The sequence below is a fragment of the Anolis sagrei genome, chromosome 3 (assembly GCF_037176765.1).
Source record: "Anolis sagrei isolate rAnoSag1 chromosome 3, rAnoSag1.mat, whole genome shotgun sequence".
Taxonomy (NCBI): domain Eukaryota; kingdom Metazoa; phylum Chordata; class Lepidosauria; order Squamata; family Dactyloidae; genus Anolis; species Anolis sagrei.
Window position 1 is genome coordinate 108,254,467 of NC_090023.1, and position 21,232 is coordinate 108,275,698.

General features: G+C 38.7%; 1 protein-coding gene across 2 annotated transcripts in view; it reads left to right on the plus strand.

Annotated features, from left to right (window-relative positions):
- The window catches only part of GAS6 (growth arrest specific 6), a 63,784-nt gene extending 42,552 nt beyond the window's left edge, over positions 1-21,232 (plus strand). The window contains exons 8-16 of one of the 2 annotated variants that reach the window (XM_060769665.2): positions 872-993; positions 2,351-2,469; positions 4,924-5,113; positions 7,360-7,524; positions 9,685-9,853; positions 13,323-13,495; positions 15,390-15,618; positions 19,639-19,655; positions 20,648-20,785. In XM_060769665.2, the coding sequence (XP_060625648.2) occupies positions 872-993; positions 2,351-2,469; positions 4,924-5,113; positions 7,360-7,524; positions 9,685-9,853; positions 13,323-13,495; positions 15,390-15,618; positions 19,639-19,655; positions 20,648-20,698 (1,235 nt within the window). In that variant the 3' untranslated portion in view covers positions 20,699-20,785. Of the gene's footprint in view, positions 1-871; positions 994-2,350; positions 2,470-4,923; positions 5,114-7,359; positions 7,525-9,684; positions 9,854-13,322; positions 13,496-15,389; positions 15,619-19,638; positions 19,656-20,647 lie in introns of both variants that reach the window. The other variant, XM_060769664.2, reaches the window with a different exon arrangement.

The following is a 21,232-nucleotide window of genomic DNA, read 5'->3' on the forward strand; positions in this document are numbered from 1 at the left end:
CTGAAAGTGATGACAGGCGAGGGGGCTGTAAGTGCCATCCCATGTCCCAGGGCTGTCCAAGCCCAGGGAACATGAGATGGCCATGTAAACACTTGTTACCTGTTTCATCTCTGAATTAGCTGAACTGTTTCCACAAGCCCAAGTTTGTGGATTCCTCTGAATTGTCATGCAGAATTTGGAGCAATTCATGACTTGCTTAAAGCATGATAAGACTGCATTAAGGTGGCCCATCCCTGCATTACCTCAGACCAGCTCCATACATAGTTTGGCCATTAGGGAACCAATTCAGGAGCCCTTTGCAGTCAATAGTCAGTGTAGATGTGCCCTCAGAGTAACAATAAATTTATGAACCTCATTGGCCTTGTAATCTGAATGAATGTTGTTATGATTTCAATTAAGTAGATTATGATAGTCTTGCTTGACTATTCAGTCTATGTTTGCTGCATTGTTTCTTGTTAAGAGGAAAAATTATTTGCTCAGGCATAATAAAATAGAGATGAATGTGCGAAGCAAGCCAATTCAAATGAGTAGTAGGATTGTGGTATTAGGCTGTCATTTTTGGGCTATAATAGTTCTATCACTGTCTGTTATAGATTGCTGGTAATTAAGATGCCAATTCTATCTATCTATCTATCTATCTATCTATCTATCTATCTATCTATCTATTTGTTAAGTGTAAACTTTCTTAGAAGTGCTGGCAATAGATGATTTGTTATCTATACCTACAGGACTGAATTATTGTTGTAAGATATAGAGCTAATGTTCTCAAAATGTTTGAAATTACATGAAACTCAAAAGAATCGTTTAAAATGCTTGTAAGGTGAATATAAGGACTTGTGTCTTTTCTTTTCCCCCTTTTGGTGGCAAATAGATGTGGATGAATGTGAACAGAACTTCTGTGAGCAGACATGTGTCAATACACCCGGGAGCTATAACTGCCACTGCAATGGAAGAGGTGGAATTAAACTTTCCAGTGACATGAACACGTGTGAGGTAGTGTTTTTTAAACTTTCCATTCTGAGAAGCAGAACTATGGAGTCAGTGCATCCTTTGACTCTGAAATCTATCTTTTTCTAATGGTTTGACTCTGACTCCAACACTGACTGTTTCATAAATGGCAAATGCATATTAATAGTAATAAAAATAACTGTAGTAAATAAGCATTTCATTATCACCAGACTACTAGATTTATACAACATGAAATATATTCATGTGATTAAAATTTTTGAAAAAGAAAACTAACTTAAATTCATGTGAAAGTAAATAATCGACAAACTAGGCATTTAAGATTATTTTCGTTACCTATGTTAATATTGATTTTGAAACAGAGTTGGGGTCGTACATTTCTACTGACTTCAACTTTTTCCAGAATTGCTTCCAATCTACAGCTCTATTGAGAAGAATACAGGAATATTGTCTCAGAAATCTGAATCAGCTTTCTGCAAAGAAGAATGGTTTGGCTGAGTTTCTATTCCTAAGCCGTAACTGATTTAAAAATAGTTCTCAGAAATTAACAGCTATTCAAATAAAGTGTGCATACAGAGGATAAGAGAAGTGTTTATCCAGGACTTCCCTTTCTGGGATCATATTAAGAAATATTTATTGACTAATTTCCAGAGGAAAACAAATTTCATGTAGGAGGGCCTAGAGCTTAGAAAAGTTATGTTTTGAACCACAACTTCTAGCCATATTGATGGTGGGGGGATCCTGAAAGCTATAGTCCAGAAAAATAAATTTGTTGGCTTTAGCAGTAAATAGGCCTCTGTTTTTAATAAAGTCAGGGAGTTGTTTTGTCTAATTCAGTATTCTCTCATTTGTTGGGCAGCAGTTCCACAGGTTCTCAGATGCTTTCACATCCCCTTTTAACTGATGCTTTTCATCAGAAATGCCAGTAATGGAAACTGAGACCTTCTGTATGAGGAACATATGCTCTGTCACTGAGCTACATCACAATATGCCTGGTTCTTGTTCAGCTGTGCCTACTCAGCTATTTCTGTGCCAATCTAAGAATGGAAACAGATGACTCTTAAAAATGAAATGTTTTGTGCAGCATTACTAATAGAAAAATGGTTGTGTCCAGCATGCTTTAATGCACATATGCTAGACTTCAGTTGCCACGGTCCCCCAAAAGCACAGCCAATGGTGAGGTATTGTGACAGTTTTTGTCCAAAACATCTTAAAGGGTGATGGTTCTGTATACCTGCTGCAAAATCAGCTTTGCATATATAGGCTGTTCCTTTAGATAGATGTAGTACTGCTGAATTGTTGTTTGAAGATAAAATAAATAATTATTTTGGCTGTTTGCATGTATTTAAATGTGGCATGTTTGTGTATTTGGTCCACCCCACAGGATATTTTGCCTTGTGTCTCCTTTGCTGATGCAAAAAGTATTAAATCTCTCTATCTTGGAAGAATGTTCAGTTGCAGACCTGTTTTCCAACTACGTTTTAAACGGAAACAGCTAACACGGTGAGAATCCATTTTTAATTAAAAGAGAATAGTCTCCCTCTTTTCCCTAAATGCATGGTAAAGTAAAATGAAACGTCTTCCCATGGCAATTTATTTATTTATTGTGTCAGGAGCAAGCCAAACTGTTGTACTGCATTTCAAACAAACAAAACACACAGTTTGCAAGCTTGGCAGTTGATTAAATGTCCTTTGACCAGTAGCTGGCCACTTGGAGTGTCTCTAGTGTTACTATAAGAAGGTCCTCCATTGTGCATGTAGCAGGGCTCAGGTTGCATCATAGCACATGGTCTGTGTTTGCTGTTCTCCACACTCGCATGTCGTGGATTCCACTTTGTAGCCCCATTTCTTAAGTTGGCTCTACATCTCATGGTGCCAGAGTGCAGTCTGTTCAGCACCTTCCAAGTCACCCAATCTTCTGTGTGCTCAGGGGGGAGTCTCTCATTTGGTATCAGCCATTGATTGAGGTTCTCAGTTTGAGCCTGCCACTTTTGGACTCTCACTTGCTGAGGTGTTCCAGCGAGTGTCTTTGTAGATCTCAGAAAACTATTTCTTGATTTAAGTCATTGACGTGCTGGCTGATACCCAAACAGGGGGTGAGCAAGCACGCTCCCCTGAGGCAGGTCGTTCTTCTGTTCCCGCCATCTGCTTCTCTGGCCCTGGAACTCAACAAAAAGGCCCTGTTTTGTAGCAGGTTTCCTATGAGGCAGGTGAGGTGGTAGTCCTTTGTGATATTAAACATTTTTCTCAGGAGGAGGCGGTGGTTTGCAGTATCATAAGCCGCTGACAGGTCTATGAAGACAGCTCCTGTGATCTGCTGCCTTTCAAAGCCATCTTCTATGTGCTGAGTCAGGTTCAGCACTTGCGATGTGCAGCTTTTGCCTTTCCTGAAGCCAGCTTGCTGTGGAATCAGGCATGGGTCTATTTTTTCCCCATAATTCTATGCAAAATTAGTCTCTCCAGAACTTTGTAAAGATGGCATAACAAGGAGATTGGTCTATAGCTTTTTGGATCATTACGGTCTTTGCCTGGGTTCAAGATGGCTATGACTCTTGCTTTCCTCCAGATTTTTGGGATCTGACAGGATGCAGTGCAGTTGTTCATCAGCTTCAGCAGCCAGCACCTTGCTTTTGGACCAAAGTTCTTGATTTGTCCCATGGCAATAACACTACATCATCCTTTAAACTGGATTTTAGAGGAGTATCTGTGTTTGGAAACACATAAAATGCTTAGCAGGAGTGGGTTTTCTTTGCTGTACTGAGCCCTGAGTCTCTACGCTTTTGCTTCCTTACTCATCTTGGACTAAATGCTGATATAAAGCATGGGAGGAAAGGGAAAGAGAAAGCTGTCTGCTTTGGTTTGGGCCCTCCTTCTCCAAATGTTCACATGATTTCTTAGAGTGTAGTCATGTTTTTCCCTTCTTGGATTAAAAAATTAAAAATGGGCAGGTAAAAGGGTGTCTTTCTCAGTTAGCACTCAGTCAGGACATTTTCCTAAGAAGCCTGGAGCTATGATAAAAAATGATAGTAAGAATGGTTACATATTCTACCAGTTTGGAAGTCTGAAAGCATTCAATCATATATGCATGTTGGCTTCCCATTTCTAGAGTTTTAAATGCATGGACATCCAGGAAATTAGACCAGTGACATTGCTGATAAACCCAACAATACTGTCCTGCTCTCCTTTTGTTCACATATCTTAAATACATGAAAATTTGTGAAAAGATTTAGGGGACATAACAAATTTTCTTTCTCCAGGACTGCAAGCGCTACTCATAGTTGTTGAATGGAACCTAGAAGGGCTCCATCACCACCCCAGTCTGTCATCCTTCCTCTTTTCTCTTTCTTCATACCTCCTATCAGATTGTCTTTCCTGCCCTCCCTTGCTTCCCCAATGTTGCATCTACTAACAGATATACTTCAGAGTGCTTCCCTCACTTGCTTATATGGTTGCCCATCACAATGCCTTATCACATTTTGGACTGCACTTGTTTGCCTCAACGGACAGTAAATAAAGGAAGAAGTGTGAGGTTGATTGAAAGATCTCACTATTTTGGGGATAGTCATTATGGAGAGGGACTTCTTTGTCTTTGATAGGAGCCATGCAAGTTTATGTGGGTATCTTCAAAAAAATTATAAAACTAATTGATATTAATTTAGGGCTAGAATTGTGCCTTCAATTAATTGTGTGATTTTGTACCATCTATATATTTATGTGATGTTTATTAATACTATGAATGTAATGCTAGTTGTTTGGAAAACACCCTGAGTTTGATCCAGATTTTTTCAATAGTACTTACAATAGTGGACCCATTAAAACAGAGAAAACTTGAGTTTATTGTTATTAATATAAGTTCCCTTGGTTCATGAATGACTGTCAGTGCAATTGTTTTCTTTCTCTCTGAAGCATTGTATAACTCTGTGGGTTTTTTTTTTCTGTGTTTACCTATGTGATTAGACTTGTTGCTGAATTTGAGTTCAGAACCTTTGATGCTGAAGGCATCCTCTTCTTTGCTGGAGGCCATCAGGGTAGTCGGTGGATAGTCCTGTGTTTGCGCGGTGGACGATTAGAGCTGCAACTCAAGTACAATGGAATTGGCCGTGTGACCAGCAGTGGACCCATGATCAACCATGGAATGTGGCAGACAGTGGGTATAGTACAGGCTGCTGTTCTTATCCCTATTACTGTTAGGTCATCTCTTCTCCAGCCTTACTGAGTTTTCGATGGGCAGTGAAAAAAATGCACTGTTCATTTAAATATGTCTTTCAAACTTTGCTTTGACTTTATTTACTGTTGGATCCAGGTTCAGTTTTACTTCAAGACACAGAAAGTGCCAATTTCCAGGGATATCCCCCCCCCCTGCACACACATAACATTTTAGCCCATTCAGCAAAATAATCCAGTCCTCTGAGTAGCATTTTTAAGATACTTCGGGGTAAAGGGTTAAACACTGAACTCCTTCTAAACTATAAGCTTATGAACATAAAATTAGGAAATACTCAGTTTTTAAGTATGTAAGTGTTCTTCAGATAGACTCCCTATTTTGTGAGGAAAATAATGGATAAAACACATCCTCAGTGGTGCTTTTACAAATATTTCCAGTTACACCCAACAATGTCTGGTTCAGTTCCTTTACTTTCAGCAAGATAAATAGTTTTCTCAGTCTGGTGAAGCAAACAGTAAAATTTCAGAAAACCTGAGTGTAAAGTTTGCTCTTATGTAACTTTTCAGTGTATGATCAATATAAAGCTTCAGGAAATAGTTAACTTTTGATCTCATGGCATTTCCTAGAGCACTGCAGAGCACTGTGCTTGTGAAACGATGGGTTGTCTAAATGTATTTGTTTATAAATAGTTATGAATTGAGAGGGAAATATCTACCACAGCTAACATGTATGGGCTTGTCAGCTGCAGCAGTCAGACCAGAATTTCAGGGTTGCATAATAAGAGTTTTTAATCAAAACAGAACAAAACTCATTACAATGTAATGCCAATATTTCATTTATAAAATTCTTCTAGTCCATTGATTGGAAAAGTGATACATTTATCATATATGAAGCTATCATACACAGAATGTGTCAATCCTGTGCTTGTAATACATTTTACTTGAAGTAAATTTGGACTGCAATTATTTTGTAATTTGATGTAATTACAACAGCTTTTCTGATAGACTGGGCAAAAGTTTTAATCCCTGTTAATCTTTTTTTTCTGCCAGAAGTTGTTCATTTAGTTGCAGTGTTTTTCTTGTTGGCTTTTCTTGTTGGCATGTGGACAATTTCAACAGAAAGGAGGAAACCATGAAAATGTACAAAATCTGGCTACCAGTATTTTAAAAAACCATCTAAAATCAAAACAGTAAATAAAGAACAACACTCAGAAAACAGGGGAAATCCTGACAGGAAACAATCAAGGCTAGCTAACACCTCCCAACTAGGGATCCCCCAGGCAGCAACCAGCCGGGCTTTGAAGCTGCAAAGCTATTCAATGCTAATCAAGCTGGCCAATTGCAACATTCACGCTTGCCTCTAGCAGACAAGAGTTCTTCCTCCCACCCTGGACATTCCACAGATATATAAACCTCAATTTTCTAGTTTCCAACGGACCTCAAAACCCATAGATATGGGAGAAATGTCAGAAGAGAAGGCTTCTGGAACATAGCCATGCAGCTTGGAAGGCTTGCAGCAACCCAGTGATTCCAACCATGAAAGCCTTCAACAACATTTTGGGAATTTATTTAGAAATTAATCTTTTTATTTCCAATGTACATATTCATTAAAAAAAATGAAAAAAAATCTATATACATGTATATATGGATGAACCAATACAATACTTCCCAACATCTATATAATATTTGTATTTGGTTATACTCTCCCCTCCTCCCACCTCACTCAATTTAGTGACTTCCCGTCCCTTGGTATGGAGACATTCATCTATAATTCCATTCTTCTTTCCTATTACATTTTTTTTCTTTTCTTCCTTCTGGCCTGATATTTATTATTTATAAATTCCCTACACAGATTCTAACAGGTTAAATTGGAGCCTGAACTACTTTTATTGGGAATGTCAAATGAACAAACAAAATCATTAAGCTACAAAGTATTGCACTACATGATAATAGCAGCAAGGATATTATACACACAGTTTTGGAAGAAGGCAGACCTCCAAATAATAGAAGAATGGATTGTTAAAGTCTTTAATGTAGCAGAAATGAACAAATTAGCCATGATGAACAAAGAAAGAACACCAAAAACCTTTTTCAAGGACTGGGAACTATTGCTAAACTTTGTAATAAAAAAGAAAGAAATAAAAGAAGGGAATTCATTTAAATTCATTGTGGAATAAGGATTAGAGAAATCTTTTGACTTGCTGTCTTCTTCTGAACTTCTTCATTTAGATATCTGTTGAAGAACTGGAGAGAACCTTGATTATAAAAGTCAATCAGGATGCAGTGATGAAGATAGCTGTCTCTGGAGATCTGTTTACTTTGGACAGAGGACTCTATCAGCTAAATCTGACTGTGGGAGGCGTTCCTTTTAAGACCAAAGATCTTGTTCAGCCTGTAAGTACTGGTGTCAATTGTATACACATTGTAGCGATGACCCACTTATGAATTGCTCCTGAAATAAGTTGGTTTTGTAGTCAATCTCAACTAGAGTGGGTGCATTGAATCTGTGGGATTTATCAAAGTGTTGACTATCCATTTAGTATTTGGTTCAATGCAGTCACTCTTCTTGGGACTAGGATAAAACTGTTCACAAATGTGAAGATAGGATTTCTGCGCATAGACATCTAATCTTGTATTCACTTACCATTTGTTATGCTGAGAAATGGTATAGCCATAGGGTTATACCATATAAATGGTATAGCCATAACCCTTCTATGGTTCTGAGCAGACAGTTGGACTCTCAGCTCTGCATCTTCCTATTTTGTATCCCACAGAGCTTGGAAAATTTACTTCTGGCTATGGAATTCTAGGAATGATAGTCTCCAAAGTAATTTTTCCAAAGTAGCCAAAATGCCAGGGAGGGGGTGGGGGAGAAGAAGAAGACTGTGTAGTTGCACTGGGGCCAAGAGCTATCCACTGGCCACATTTGCCAGCCTTGCAGTGTTAGCCAGCATATGCCATAGCAGTTTTGTGATCAGAAAGAGAAAAGCTGGTGTCCGTGGTGATGACTACAGCTGGCTGTAACTACTCAATAAAGTTGTATTTTAACTTTGTGTATCTGCGCCGGGATTGTGGCACAGCTGGCTGAGTGTCAGCTGCATTAAGATCACTCTGACCAAAAGGTCATGAGTTCGAAGCCAGCCCGGGTTGGAGTGGGCTTCCAACCAATTGTGTAGCCTGTTGTCGACCTTTGCAACCCAAAAGACAGTTGCATCTGTCAAGTAGAAAATTTAGGTACCGCCTTGTGTGGGGAGGCTAAATTAACTAATTTATGAGGCCATAAAAAAGACTCCAGCAAAGCACTCCAGCAAAAAGCATGCGGGTAATGCGGAAGTACTTCATCAGTGTCGCAGATGGACGATGAAAGTGACAGCTCCCCTGGTGGCCAGAAAAAGTTAAATAGCCTCTGTGTATGTCTGTATATGTTGTATGTCAAATTGGCATTGAATGTTTGCCATATATGTGTACACTGTAATCCGCCCTGAGTCCCCTGCGGGGTGAGAAGGGCGGAATATAAATACTGTAAATAAATAAATACATAATATCTTGTTGTATGTGTTTTAATAGTGTTTCATCTCTTGTTTAAATGATTACTAGCCATCCCCTGCCAGGTGTTGCTGTGGCCCACTCTGTGTATATATGTTTTGTGTTTATATATGTGTGTATATATGTGTATATATGTGTGTTTGCATATATGTGTGTGTGTGGTTTTGTGCATGCATTGCAATGCATTTTTGTTTTTTAACTTTATAAGTCTCTTCTGGTGTGTTTTTCAGTGTTCTTATGAGTAATGGTCACTTGTTGGCCTGATAGGTGTCTTGTGTCCAAATTTGGTGTCAATTCATCCAGTGTTTTTTGAGTTATGTTAATCCCACAAACTAACATTTCATTTTTATTTATATAGATGTACCCCACCTCGAACCACAGGAGAGGCAGGCAATATTGTAGTTATTTTTATGATTATGATTACGAAAAAAGGGAGAGGTTGATGCAATAGCTACCTCTAGGCACCCCTTTTTGCTCACTGGAAACATTGTATGTTCTACTGTAGTGAAAAAGCATATATTCTTAAAGTCTTTAAAACTTTTAAATGTGAACTTTAAAAAAAAAACAACTTCACTCCAGATTAACCTATTTCTCTATATAAAAGTCAAAATATATCTGTCTGTACCACAAAGCCAGTTGGTTTGGCTGTTCCTAGGTGAAGGACTAGCTGTTCCTGTGGGCAAAGTGGCCCTCTATGATGTCACCTGTGTATGTGGGGAAGTGAGGAAGGAAGAAAAGAGCCACAGAGAGTCATGTTGACATGGAGACATTGTGGGGCCCTGTTAGAGCTAGAGAAGGGAGAAAGGGGAGAGGAAAGGGGACAGGGAGGGAGAAAGGAAGGAAGGAAGGAAAGAAGGAAAGAGGAAGGAAAGAAGGAAGGAAAAAGAGGAGAGGAGAAGAAAGGAAAGGGGGAAAGGTCTGAGGAGGGGAAAGAGAAGGAAGGGATGAAAGCAGGAGGGCTACGCTAGAACTCTCTTTATCCTAGGTATGTTTCCTTTGTCTTGTTAGATCAATCCCCGACTTGATGGCTGCATGCGGGGCTGGAATTGGTTGAACGGTGACGATATGACCATACAAGAGACGGTGAAACTGAATGATAAGATGCAATGTTTTGCAGTAGCAGGAAGAGGATCTTTCTATCCTGGCAATGGTTTTGCTGTCTTTAATCTCAGTTACGGTAAGAGCTTAATTTTGTTCTGTTGTGCAACCAAGAGTGGCTCAACCCATTACGCAAAGTAAGCATTTGCAGTATAGTTGATTTTGCCCAGGGGCGCTCTTGAGGCACTCTTGGGGGAAAATAGACCTTGACATATGCGAGTTGTAGTTACTGGGATGTATAGATCACCTACACTCAAAGAGCACTCTGAACTCCACCAATGATGGAATTGAACCAAATATGGCACACAGAACTCCCACGACGAACAGAAAATATATATCAGTGATTGGTTGGGGGGAGGGGTGCCAAAATACTGTATGCTTACCGTTGAAAATTACCTAGGGCCGCCTCTGTGTGCAACATGCCTGCTTTAATTTTGGGAAGGGAAGAAATTGAGTTAATGCCTTGTGGATTGGAAAACGGGAATGTAATAGTCCTACAAATTGCAACATGCTTCAAGTGTTGAAGCTGAAATGATACAAAGGAAGTTGAATGAGAGATTCAATGCCATTTGAATGTCACTCACAAGGAGGAAAGAAGAAGAAGAAGGCACAGGAATGCAACCAAGAAGCAGGAGAAATGTTGGCCTTCTTAAGGAGCAAGGAAAGAGCTCAAGCTCCCAACTTCCTCAGCCTGTTGCAATGAAATCCGACTCTCCTGGGCATAGAACTTACCCACAGGATGAAACTGAAAAGCCTGACACTTTAAATCAAAAGTTGATTGGTATATTCATATATTTGAAAGGGCAAAACAACTTAAAATATAGGATCTTTGTGCAAATTGCTTTCAATGTACAGCAGTTAATTTCTGTACAACAAATACCTAACCACAAAAGAGGGTTTTTGTTGTGTTTTGTTTCCATAGGAACACAGGAAACCTAGACTAAATCAGACCACTGATCTGTCTAGCAGTTAAACATTTAAACTACAGCTGGCCCTTCATATATATGAATTTGATTTATGTGGATTTTATTATTATTAACTCCAGAAATTTTCATTTCCACAGAAACAGAACATACAAATTCTATGCATGCGGTTAACTCCCACCATCATTTAGATATGCAAGGATAAAATCCACTTCCAAGTTTAAATAGGTGCCTACTCTTTCAGAAAAACACTGCAGCAGATTGCCTGGAATACTGAGGAGCTTTAACATAAAAGATGAACTTCTTTAACTCATATATGAAATAAATAGATTTAGTTATAACCGAAGATCTGAAAGACACTTATCTAATTTTAATACTGTTTTCTTGATTTGTCTAGTAAACAAACTAGAAAAAATCTCTTAATTTCCTCCTACTTAGGAGTTTCTGTTACAGCTAGATTTGTGCCATAATAATAAGAAAACATGCTCTGAAAATAAAGATGTTTTTGCCCGGGTGCCCATTTTCAAAATGTTATGTGGATAAAAATAGTACTGGTATAGGGTCACTCAACAAAGCATAGAACTTTAAAAAAAAGTGGGAACAGAACCCAGGTAAAGTGGAGTGTGCCCTTATTTATATCTGTGTTGTTTAGATTTGTAATGTTGTCTGTTTTGTTTTGTTTTTTTTTTTTTTTTTTTGTGGGAACCCTTGGGTGACCTGAAATGAGATCACTCTTACAACAAGGCTGATATTGAAACCATATGAAAACTATTGAAGTCATGTGACAACTAAGAGCCTGTAGTTGATAGATCCTGACAATTAGAGTCTCCCTCCTGGATAAAAAGCATGACCATAGCATTTTCTGAGAAACGGATGAAATTGACATTTTAAAATTGTTTTGTATATCACAATATTAAACAGAGTTGCTGTGAGTTTTCTGGGCTGTATGGCCATGTTCCAGAAGCATTCTCTCCTGATGTTTCATCCACAGGCATCCTCACTGATTATGCAGTATGACCTTTGTACTTGTGGGTCCCATACCAACAAAATACAAACTCTCTAGTACTTTTCTGGCTTTTCCTAGTGATTATATGATATGCTTCTGCCACAAAAATAATATGGAATCACATTGAAGGATCCAACACATTTCTAGAGAAGATAACTCTCTAGGAAATTTCTAAGTCACCCAGGGTAACTCTAGGATAACTTTTGAGTAAAGTTGTTCATTTCTCTAGGGTTTGCTATTACACATGTTTTCCTGTTTCCCTGATGCATTCAGGAACATACCCCCTTGGATACATGGGCTGCATTTTATTACTTTCTTTCTTTAAATATAAGTTAAAGCAGAACACCTGAAACAATATAGAACTGAAGCATTTCAAAAACAAACTATCAGTTTAGTTAAACTTTGGGATCTGTAGTCTCCTGTGATTTCCCCTGATTGCAGAATGTGATGAATTCCCTACCTTTTTAGGCCAGGGAAAGCCCAGGAAGTAGGCCCAGGAAGTTCAGCAGCCATTTTGGAGAGATGGTGCAAGGAGGCAGCCATCTTAGAGTGTCCATTTCCTAGAGGGGGTGGAGCTTAGGAGCAGCCTGGAGGGAAATGTGGAGAGCTTTGTGATTGGCTAGGAGCAAGTGGGCAGAGCTTGGGGTAAAGGGTAGAGGAAAAAAGCCTTGAAAGTGTGCGTGTTAAATTCTGACAGGCAGTTTGGTTCTGGGTGTTGAAGAGATAGGTTCTGGTGCTTGAGAGAGTCAGATAAACTCTGGGTTTTGAAGAAGTTAGATTAGAGAAGTATTCAGAGAGCTATTAGAGAAAGAATAGCTGGAATACTGAAGAGCAACAGATCCTAGAGAAAGGGTCTGTTTGAGGTTATAGGAATCTAGTCAGGAGAAAGTCTGCTAGTTTTCCCGATGGAGTCAAAAGTTTAAGTCAAACCAAGAAGTGTTTAAGAATTGAACTGTTTTAAGGAACCACACACTTTTATTCAATATTGCAACCACTAAGCTTAAGTACCTGTTTTGTCAAAGTTCACACAAATAAACAACATTGTTCTTTGTTCAAACAATTGCCTCTCTCTAAAAAAAGAAGAATTTCTAAACAAGTTAGAGAAACAGATTCTCTACATTTGGTGCCAGCGAAGACTTAAAAGATTCTCTAAAAGAATCACCTCAGCATAGTACTTATTTTATTTATTTATTTATTTATTTATTTACTTCGCTTATATACCGCAATTCTCAGCCTAATGGCGACTCATTGCGGTGTAGTACTTTAAATGGTGGCAGCGGCCTGAAGATTATTTTGCCTTTAACAAGTTCAAGTTAATTGTCTTAAGTCTCTACACAGATCATCACATTCTATACATAAAATGGTAATGACCTGAATTGAGATGTACCGAAGCGTTTGCCTACAGCTGACTGCCATCTAATAATATGGGATGCATGGCCTTGGTGTTCTAGTTTACACTAGAACTGCACTCTCAAGAATCCGTAGGACCCACTGAGTTTTTTTAAACATTTTGTCTCTGATTGTGTAAAATGCAGTTCTTTTATTTATGCAAACACTTGCTATTGTTGCAGAAAACTTATCTGTTGCTTTACTGTTCGATTTTTGTCTTCTTTCTGCAGCCCAACCGCTTAACAGCAATGAAACCAGAAAACAATGGGAAGTGAAAGCAAACATTCTGATTCGTCCAGCCACAGATACTGGGGTCCTCTTTGCTCTGGTCAATACAGAAGCAACAGTCCCATTGTCAGTAGCTCTTATTGACTATCATTCCACAAAGAAACTAAAACAACAGGTAAATACATGTATTAAATAACTATTTAAAGCTTGCATTTGGTATAATATGTAGGAGTGGACTCATGCATACAGACCAAAACCACAATTCTGGTGTAATTATACAGTTAGGATTGGATTACAACTCTGGAGACAAGAGTTCAGGTCTCTGATGAGCTATGGAAACCCACTGGTTGAGCTTAGTCGAGTCACACTGTCTCAACTTCTGCATTCAGCCCTCAGTTGCATCTCAGTGTTACACCGCATTTCAATGAGCATGTAATAACTACTTGCATTAAAATCCAGTCACTATTGATTATTCTATTAGTTTGTTTGCAATACCAGTTCAAAGCAGATATTGTGGATTATCTGCCTTGATATTCTGGGTTATGTGGCTGTATAGAAAGACCCTCAATAGATTTGTCAAAGAGATTTACACTGAGCTGTTCATTTAATTCTAGCTCCAATAGCCTTTTCTACCATGTAAGACCCACTTCCTTAGAATGTTTTCATCCCTTAGCTGTAATTACTCCATAATTATACTTTTATGATTCCAGTGTTCATTAAAGGTAAAGGTAAACGTTTCCCCTTGGCATGAAGTCTAGTCATGTCTGACTCTTGGGGATGGTGCTCATCTCCATTTCTAAGTCGAAGAGCCGGTGTTGTCCGTATACGTCTCCAAGGTCATGTGGCTAGCATGACTGCATGGAGTGGGTTACCTTCCCACCGAAGCTGTACCTATTGATCTACTCACACTTGTATATTTTGAAACTGCTAGGTTGGCAGGAGCTAGTTGCCCACCATCATTTTGAATACCTGTTCCCAAAAATCTTATTTATGGGCAATATAGCCACCTATGAATTAAAATTCCTCTCTGTTCACATCCTCTCCTACAAGAATGGGATTTTTTTATTCATTAATGACAATGGAAAGGGAGTATAATGTCATCTATATAGTCTGAACTCTTTGTTGAATACAAAGGCCAGATATTGCTGACTTGTAGCATCTTTGAGACTAAGGACATTATTTGCACTTGACTTCGAGCACATGTTTGAAACTTTCTAGCCATGAATGGAAGCATTCCAACACAATCTTCAACTCATGTCAAAGAAGTGTTTTTCAAAATATAGGAAACACCTGCTTTTTGGCAACTGAAAATGCTTTGAATAGGTTTTCAAAGTGTTTTCAGGTGGTGCAATAATACAAAAGTGCATTTGCAGTGAGTTTGGGGACAGTAACTGCAATTGTAGGTATGCTGAGGTATCACTTTGAACTGTTTCAGTTCCCCATGGCCAAAGTGCTAGTCATTTAACACCCAGTGAGCAAACCAAGAAGATCTGACTACAAAGCCATAACTTCTTTTTTCTTTCACCCCATTCATTTCCTTTAAAAGTTAATTAATCTGACTGCAGTTTCGTTGCTATTTTACAGTTTATGCCTTTCACTGTTTTATGTATTCAGCAATGGGATTAGGGAGGGGATTGTTCTTTTGGTTGACAATCATGGTTTAGGATGGAGGTTTGCAGGAGCCAGCTTGCAAACTGTTGGAAAGTTTGCAAAAGAACAAAAGAAAGATAGCAAACAGCATGAAAATACTTAATCAAGAAGGAAAATCCTGGAGTCTGCTAAGATTAATTTGTCTGATCCAGGTTCATACAAATGATACATTGTGGAGAATATATTTAAACGTTAACTCATGTTTGTGAATGGATAGCCTTGTTGTTATTTTCAAAGCTCTTCCAGTGAAAGAGGACAACAGAGTCATTGGATATCCACAGTTTTTATTGATATATATATCAGTAGTAAAATCCTAAGTGTCTTAAGTGTTTTAAAGTACCAGAATGAACTTTTTTGTTTTATGAATGTGTAGAGGTTCCACTTTCCATTTTGTTCCTTATCCTCTTGTGGCTGTTCAGTTTATCGTCTTGGCAGTGAGGAATACGGTGGTATGCAGACTGGCAGTAAGCATTTGTGATGAGCAGGAACACTTGGTTGACATTTCCATCAGCAAGGGCCAGATATTGCTGTCAATGGATGGGGTTGCAGGACAAAATGAACTCAGCCATTCAGAGCTAGAAGACAAATTGTCTGTCTTGGATGATTACCTGCAGTCATCAGTCAAGACCTACGTGGGAGGACTCCCAGGCAAGTATCCACCATTGTGACCCAGAAATAGATGTTTGATATTAGTTGATAGAACTTGCTGCCCAAAAAGCAGTCAGCAGAAATTGGCATTCTGCCCTACATTGACTGAGGAGAACCCTTATTTCGAGTCAGGGTTTTGTGGGGATCTTTAAAAATTTCAACACAATGGAAGGGCTGTACCTCTTTGACAGATGAGAGAGTGAAATGCGATTGAACCTGCAAGTGTTATGTGTTTCTGTTGTTTTGCTGGTGGTGATCATGGCCCGTATGTATCTGAATGTTTTAATTAAAAAAGAAATCTGTTCCCATAGAGCTAGAGTAGGCAAGATGTGGTTTTCCCAGTATTTTAAGATTGTAACTGCTGCAGCTTCAGCCATGGCAGCTTGACTAGGTTGATGGGACTTGCAAACCAGCACCATTTGGAGGATCCCACATTTCCTAACCCTACATCAGTTTGGGGAGCATTATACTATATTGCTTCCAATGTTTTTATTTCAGATGCACGGGTAATATGTCAGGGTTGCAGGTGAGGAACATGATTGTATAACCATCTATAGTTTGTATTTTCTGAATAAAGGTGCAAAGAAATATACTTAGAAATACTGCATTGCATGCAATATAAAGGCATCCCTTACAAAGCTAGTAGTGGCTCCCTAACATGCTAATATGACAGCTTAGAATGAGCACAATTCTTCCAGTTTACCTGCTTCGAGTAGGAATTAAGGAATGCAAAGGTAAAGAGTCCTAGATAAGATAACCATCCCAGAATGGTTAACTTATTTAGTACCCAGCAAAAAACTGCAGTATTTCAACAATGCTTTGATATTCTTAGCAAAGTAAGGCTCCTTCTACACTGCCCTATATACCAGGATCTAATCCCAGATTACCTTCTTATTCCAGATTATATGGCATTGGAGACTCATATAATCCAATTCAAAGCAGGTATCTGGGATCAGATCCTGGGAAATAGGGCTGTGTAGATCCAGCCTTAATTCCACCTATTAATACTAGTCTCCAAGCCTAGCTTTGCAATCATTGGATATATGCGGACCTTCCAACTGCCATTTCTTAAAGCACAGTAAAAACTGAATTGTGTGGTATGTGCACAATCTTTCATATGGCATCTAAGACATATTGGACAGCAATGCCTTCCCATAATCCCTAGCCTATATTTACTAAGCAGGTAACTCCAGCTGCTCTCCAAAGAAATATTAACTACAGCAACCTATACTATCCACCCCCCCCCCCCAAATCCAACTTACCTTTCAGTTAACATTTCTCTTTAGACCACATTACAAGTTCTATGCCCCATGTTCATATCCAAGTTTAATCTTTCAAATGGCCCCACCTGGCTGTATACAGATCAAGAGTATTATACTATCACAGATTACTAGATTACTTCTCATGTGACTTGTAGGCACTCAGTGAACATAGGCTTTTTCATAGACCACACAATCTCTGAGGATGCCTGCCATAGATGTGGGTGAAAAGTCCGGAGAGAATACTTGTGGAACATGGCCATACAGCCCGGAAAACTCACAGCAACCTAGTGATTCTGACTATGAAAGCCTTCGACAACACATAGGCTCTCTCCTTTGCCACAACTATAGCCAAAATCTATGCCTGCAAAAGATTTTATCAGTGTCCAGCCTTCCAGACAAGAATATAAATGAAGCCTTCCTTGATGAAAGTTTATGCATAGTTTACCCATTTAAGTGGAGCCCCCAGTGGCACAGTGGGTTAAACCCTTGTGCCAGCAAGACTGCTGACTGAAAGGTTGGCGGTTTAAATCTAAGGAACAGGGGGAGCTCCCATCTGTCAGCTCCAGTTTCTCATGCAGGGACATGAGAGAAGCTTCCCACAGGATGATAAAACATCTGGGCATCCTCTGAGCAATGTCCTTGCAGATAGCCAATTTTCACACAACAGAAGCAACTTGCAGTTGCTCCTGACACGAAAAAAAACTTCATTCAAGCATCCTACATCATGTATATTTTAGATTGATGGATACATTATTATGTAGAACAGTCTTTTGAGACTTATTGAATTAAAGGCTTGCTAGTTGTAAAGCTGCATGGAAAACACAGAATTTGAGGAGGGAAAGGAAGGAGATTGTTAAACTAAATATGTAGCACCATAATTCTTTTTCATAACGTGTGTTGTTGCTGTTGAATTATTGGTATTGTTCTAATAAAGCACACGTACAGATGCACTTTTGTATTTTTAGGTTAAAATACTTTCTCAGTTAATGGTCCGCCTTCCACCCCTTTAGTTTGTCTTCTAAATGATCCTATCTTGAAGTATCAAGCTTTTAGGAAAAAATAAGTCTTAATTTGCTTGATAAATTCTGTGCACTGGAGAAGTGGAATGGAAATACCAACAGATGTCTGCCTTTGCTCAAATGTTTCTTACCCCACCCCAGCCAAGTATTTATACAGTTCATCTATTTTCTCTGAGCAGACAGTTTTTGTGATAAGTGCAAGATTCTGTTTGACTCTGTCCGGCCCACACAAAAACCCTAAAGATGAACAGATGAACATTCAGTCTTTATTGTTTAAATGGAGGAAGAGCAGTCATTCCCACAAAAAGCTGCTCCAGTTTTGAAATACCCCTTTAGGGGACAGAAGCTGTGGAAACCTTTTAGGGTAGGAGATAAGTGTGGAAATTAGTTTTAAAAATGTATATGTGAATTATATGCAAGAATCTACAATGGCTTCAAACTACAAGAAAGGAGATTCCACCTGAACATTAGGAAGAACTTTCTAACAGTGAGAGCTGTTCAGCAGTGTAACTCTCTGCCCGGGAGTGTGGTGGAGGTTCCTTCTTTGGAGGCTTTTAAACAGAGGCTGAATGGTCATCTGTTGGGGGTGCTTTAAATGTGATTGTCCTGTTTCTTGGCAGAATGGGATTGGCCCACAAGGTGTCTTCTGACTCTATGATTCTATACCAAACTAGCTAGCACTAAATGTGGAGGAGTAGGATTATACTAAAATGTTACTTTTTTGGCCCATTAAAGTGTACTATGTCAAAGAGTTAGAATGGTATCGTCTTTACTGCGGGAGATAAACTACACAATTCATTTGTGAGTTCAGTTTTCCTGTGTATTGCCACATCTTAATTTTTTTTAAAAACCAGGTTATCTCATCACTTCTCAATTTTCATCTTTGTTTTAGGTAAAGTTTCTTTCAAATCTGTTTTTAACATCAGTGGGGCCTTTAGCTTTTTTATTATAGTTTTGACTTAGGAATAAATATGTGATATTTTAATCACACTGATAAATCCAAGTTGTTATACTTCCTTAAAACTATGGGTGTAAACATTGTTTTCAGTGGAGAAAGTCTTCAAGTTTTGCTGCAAGAAAAGTTTCTTGTGGTTTCCTTGGATCATTGTATGTTAAGATTGCTGTCTTAACTGGAACATTTTGTTTGTGCCCTTTAATGAATGATGTTAGCATAGAAAGGCTTTCCTGACCTCCAGAATACAAATGACAATAGGCTTGCTCCATTGCACTTATGGTGCAGCCTGACCCAGTCCTTACAGCTGTGCCTTTAGCAGGGCCCTAAACTGCAAGAATTAATAGGTGACATTTCTCTTTACACTGTGAAAGATCTCACTTTTAATTCCTGCAGATCAAACTTTGATTCCCAGGTTTGGTTACAGAATCTGGTTCAGACACAGGGTGTATCTACATTGTAGAATGAATGCAGATCAACCCCATGCTTTTGCATCATGGGAGTTGCACTTTTACAAGACCCTTAGACACCAAACAACAACTCCCATTCTCTGTAGCACTGAGCAGTTAAAGTGGTGTCAAACTGCATTGATTCTACAGTGTAGATGCAGCCAGTCACCATAGTGTGTATGTGGGCATATATGGCTACCAAAGTGGTTCTCTATAGATTAAATTGCAGGTGGATTATATAGTAGTAGTAGTAGTAATAATAATAATAATGTTGACATAAGCTGATTTCCTCATGTATTGGCTTATACTAAAACCCTGTCTCTCTCTTCCTGCTTCAGTGTTTACATGGATACTGGTAGGCATCTCCTACAAGATTTTTACCACTTCCAACAAAGCTTTGGTCAAAGATGTATAAACAACATATTACCTTAAGCCTCATTAACACAACTTGTCTTTAGTGCATTTTACCATTTGGGTTGACTCCTAATCATTGCAAGGCAAGAGAAACATTTCCATATGCTCTATTCATATTCTGTGTCTGACAGGCTGGCTTTCCCACTAGCAACCAGCAAATACGTTGTTATTTGCTATAGCACACTCTGAGATGGTGTACATTTGACCCCTCTGCCAGCATACTTCTTAGAACAGCAAAAGAGACCTTTTTCGTGATTCCCCAGTGCCACACCTGAGATTCAGTCATCCAGTATTGAAATTACACTGCCCTAGGAGAATATTTGAATTTGCCAACCCCCAGGGAGCCAGTCCATGCCTGCAGCTACAGTCAGCTTGTACTGAGTTGTAGCCAATTCAGACCGAATTGAGCATGGCAAAGCAGAATAAGAATGCTCCCCACAGAGTTAATATGTTGACAAATACATTCCAATATAAGTCATCCCAGTGCTTTAATATAGAATGGTTAATCCTGACCTTCTGCCCCTTTCCTCGACAGAATGCTAACATATATCAATACAGATCTTGTTGAAAGGTCCAAGAGGGTAAATTTGCCTTTGTGTTAGAACTTACTTAAGGATTAAAGAGAAGACCTTGGAAAGAAGGAATGGAAGATAATTTGGAAAAGAAGTAGTGAAAGTCTGCTACTCAGAATATTTCTTATTCTTTTTATTCAGAAAAAGGAACACGCATAGTTCCTTCTTGTAAGCATCTCTCTGAATTATGCAGCCTGGTTGTTTCTTTAGCCAGTTAGTCATAGACCCCAAGAGGGCTGAAAGGAAGAATGTTGAATTGTTTTGTTTTGAAATTTTAACAGAATGAGGAACTTGGCAGCAGTGTTCATTGAAGATGTTTTCCTTCTCTTTTCTTTATAAAAAAAAATCACCACCGCCACAGATGTTCCTGTCACTTCAACTCCAGTCACCGCTTTCTACCGTGGCTGCATGACGGTGAAAGTTAACAAGCAGACTTTGGATCTGGATGAAGCTCTCTACAAGTCCAATGACATCACATCTCATTCTTGTCCTCCGATAAAGACTGTCCAATAGAAGCCACAGCAACACATGTCAAAGATGTATATTCCAAAAGTTTCGATGCTTTCCTTTTATACATATATATATATATATAAAGATATAAATTATTCAGACTTCCAGCACTGCGTGTATAGACCTTTTGAACACTGAAGTTATGTAGGAGCTACTGAAACGTCAGATTAATTATTGAAATATTTCTTTGCTTGGGAGGGTTTAAGATGTGTAATATATTTGTAAATAGTTGAAAAGACTAATGTTATTAACCCAAAGCTGCAAATTATTGCCTAAAGCGTGTGGTGAAGAGGCAGAGCATATCTGTCATGTGACAACTGGTAATATATTCTGAGTGGACTGGAAGATTTAAAATTATGTATTTTTTTATTACCAAATGCTGCTTTCCTGACTTACAAAATAAGAAAAAAATAAAACAAAAAACTTTTTTTTGAAA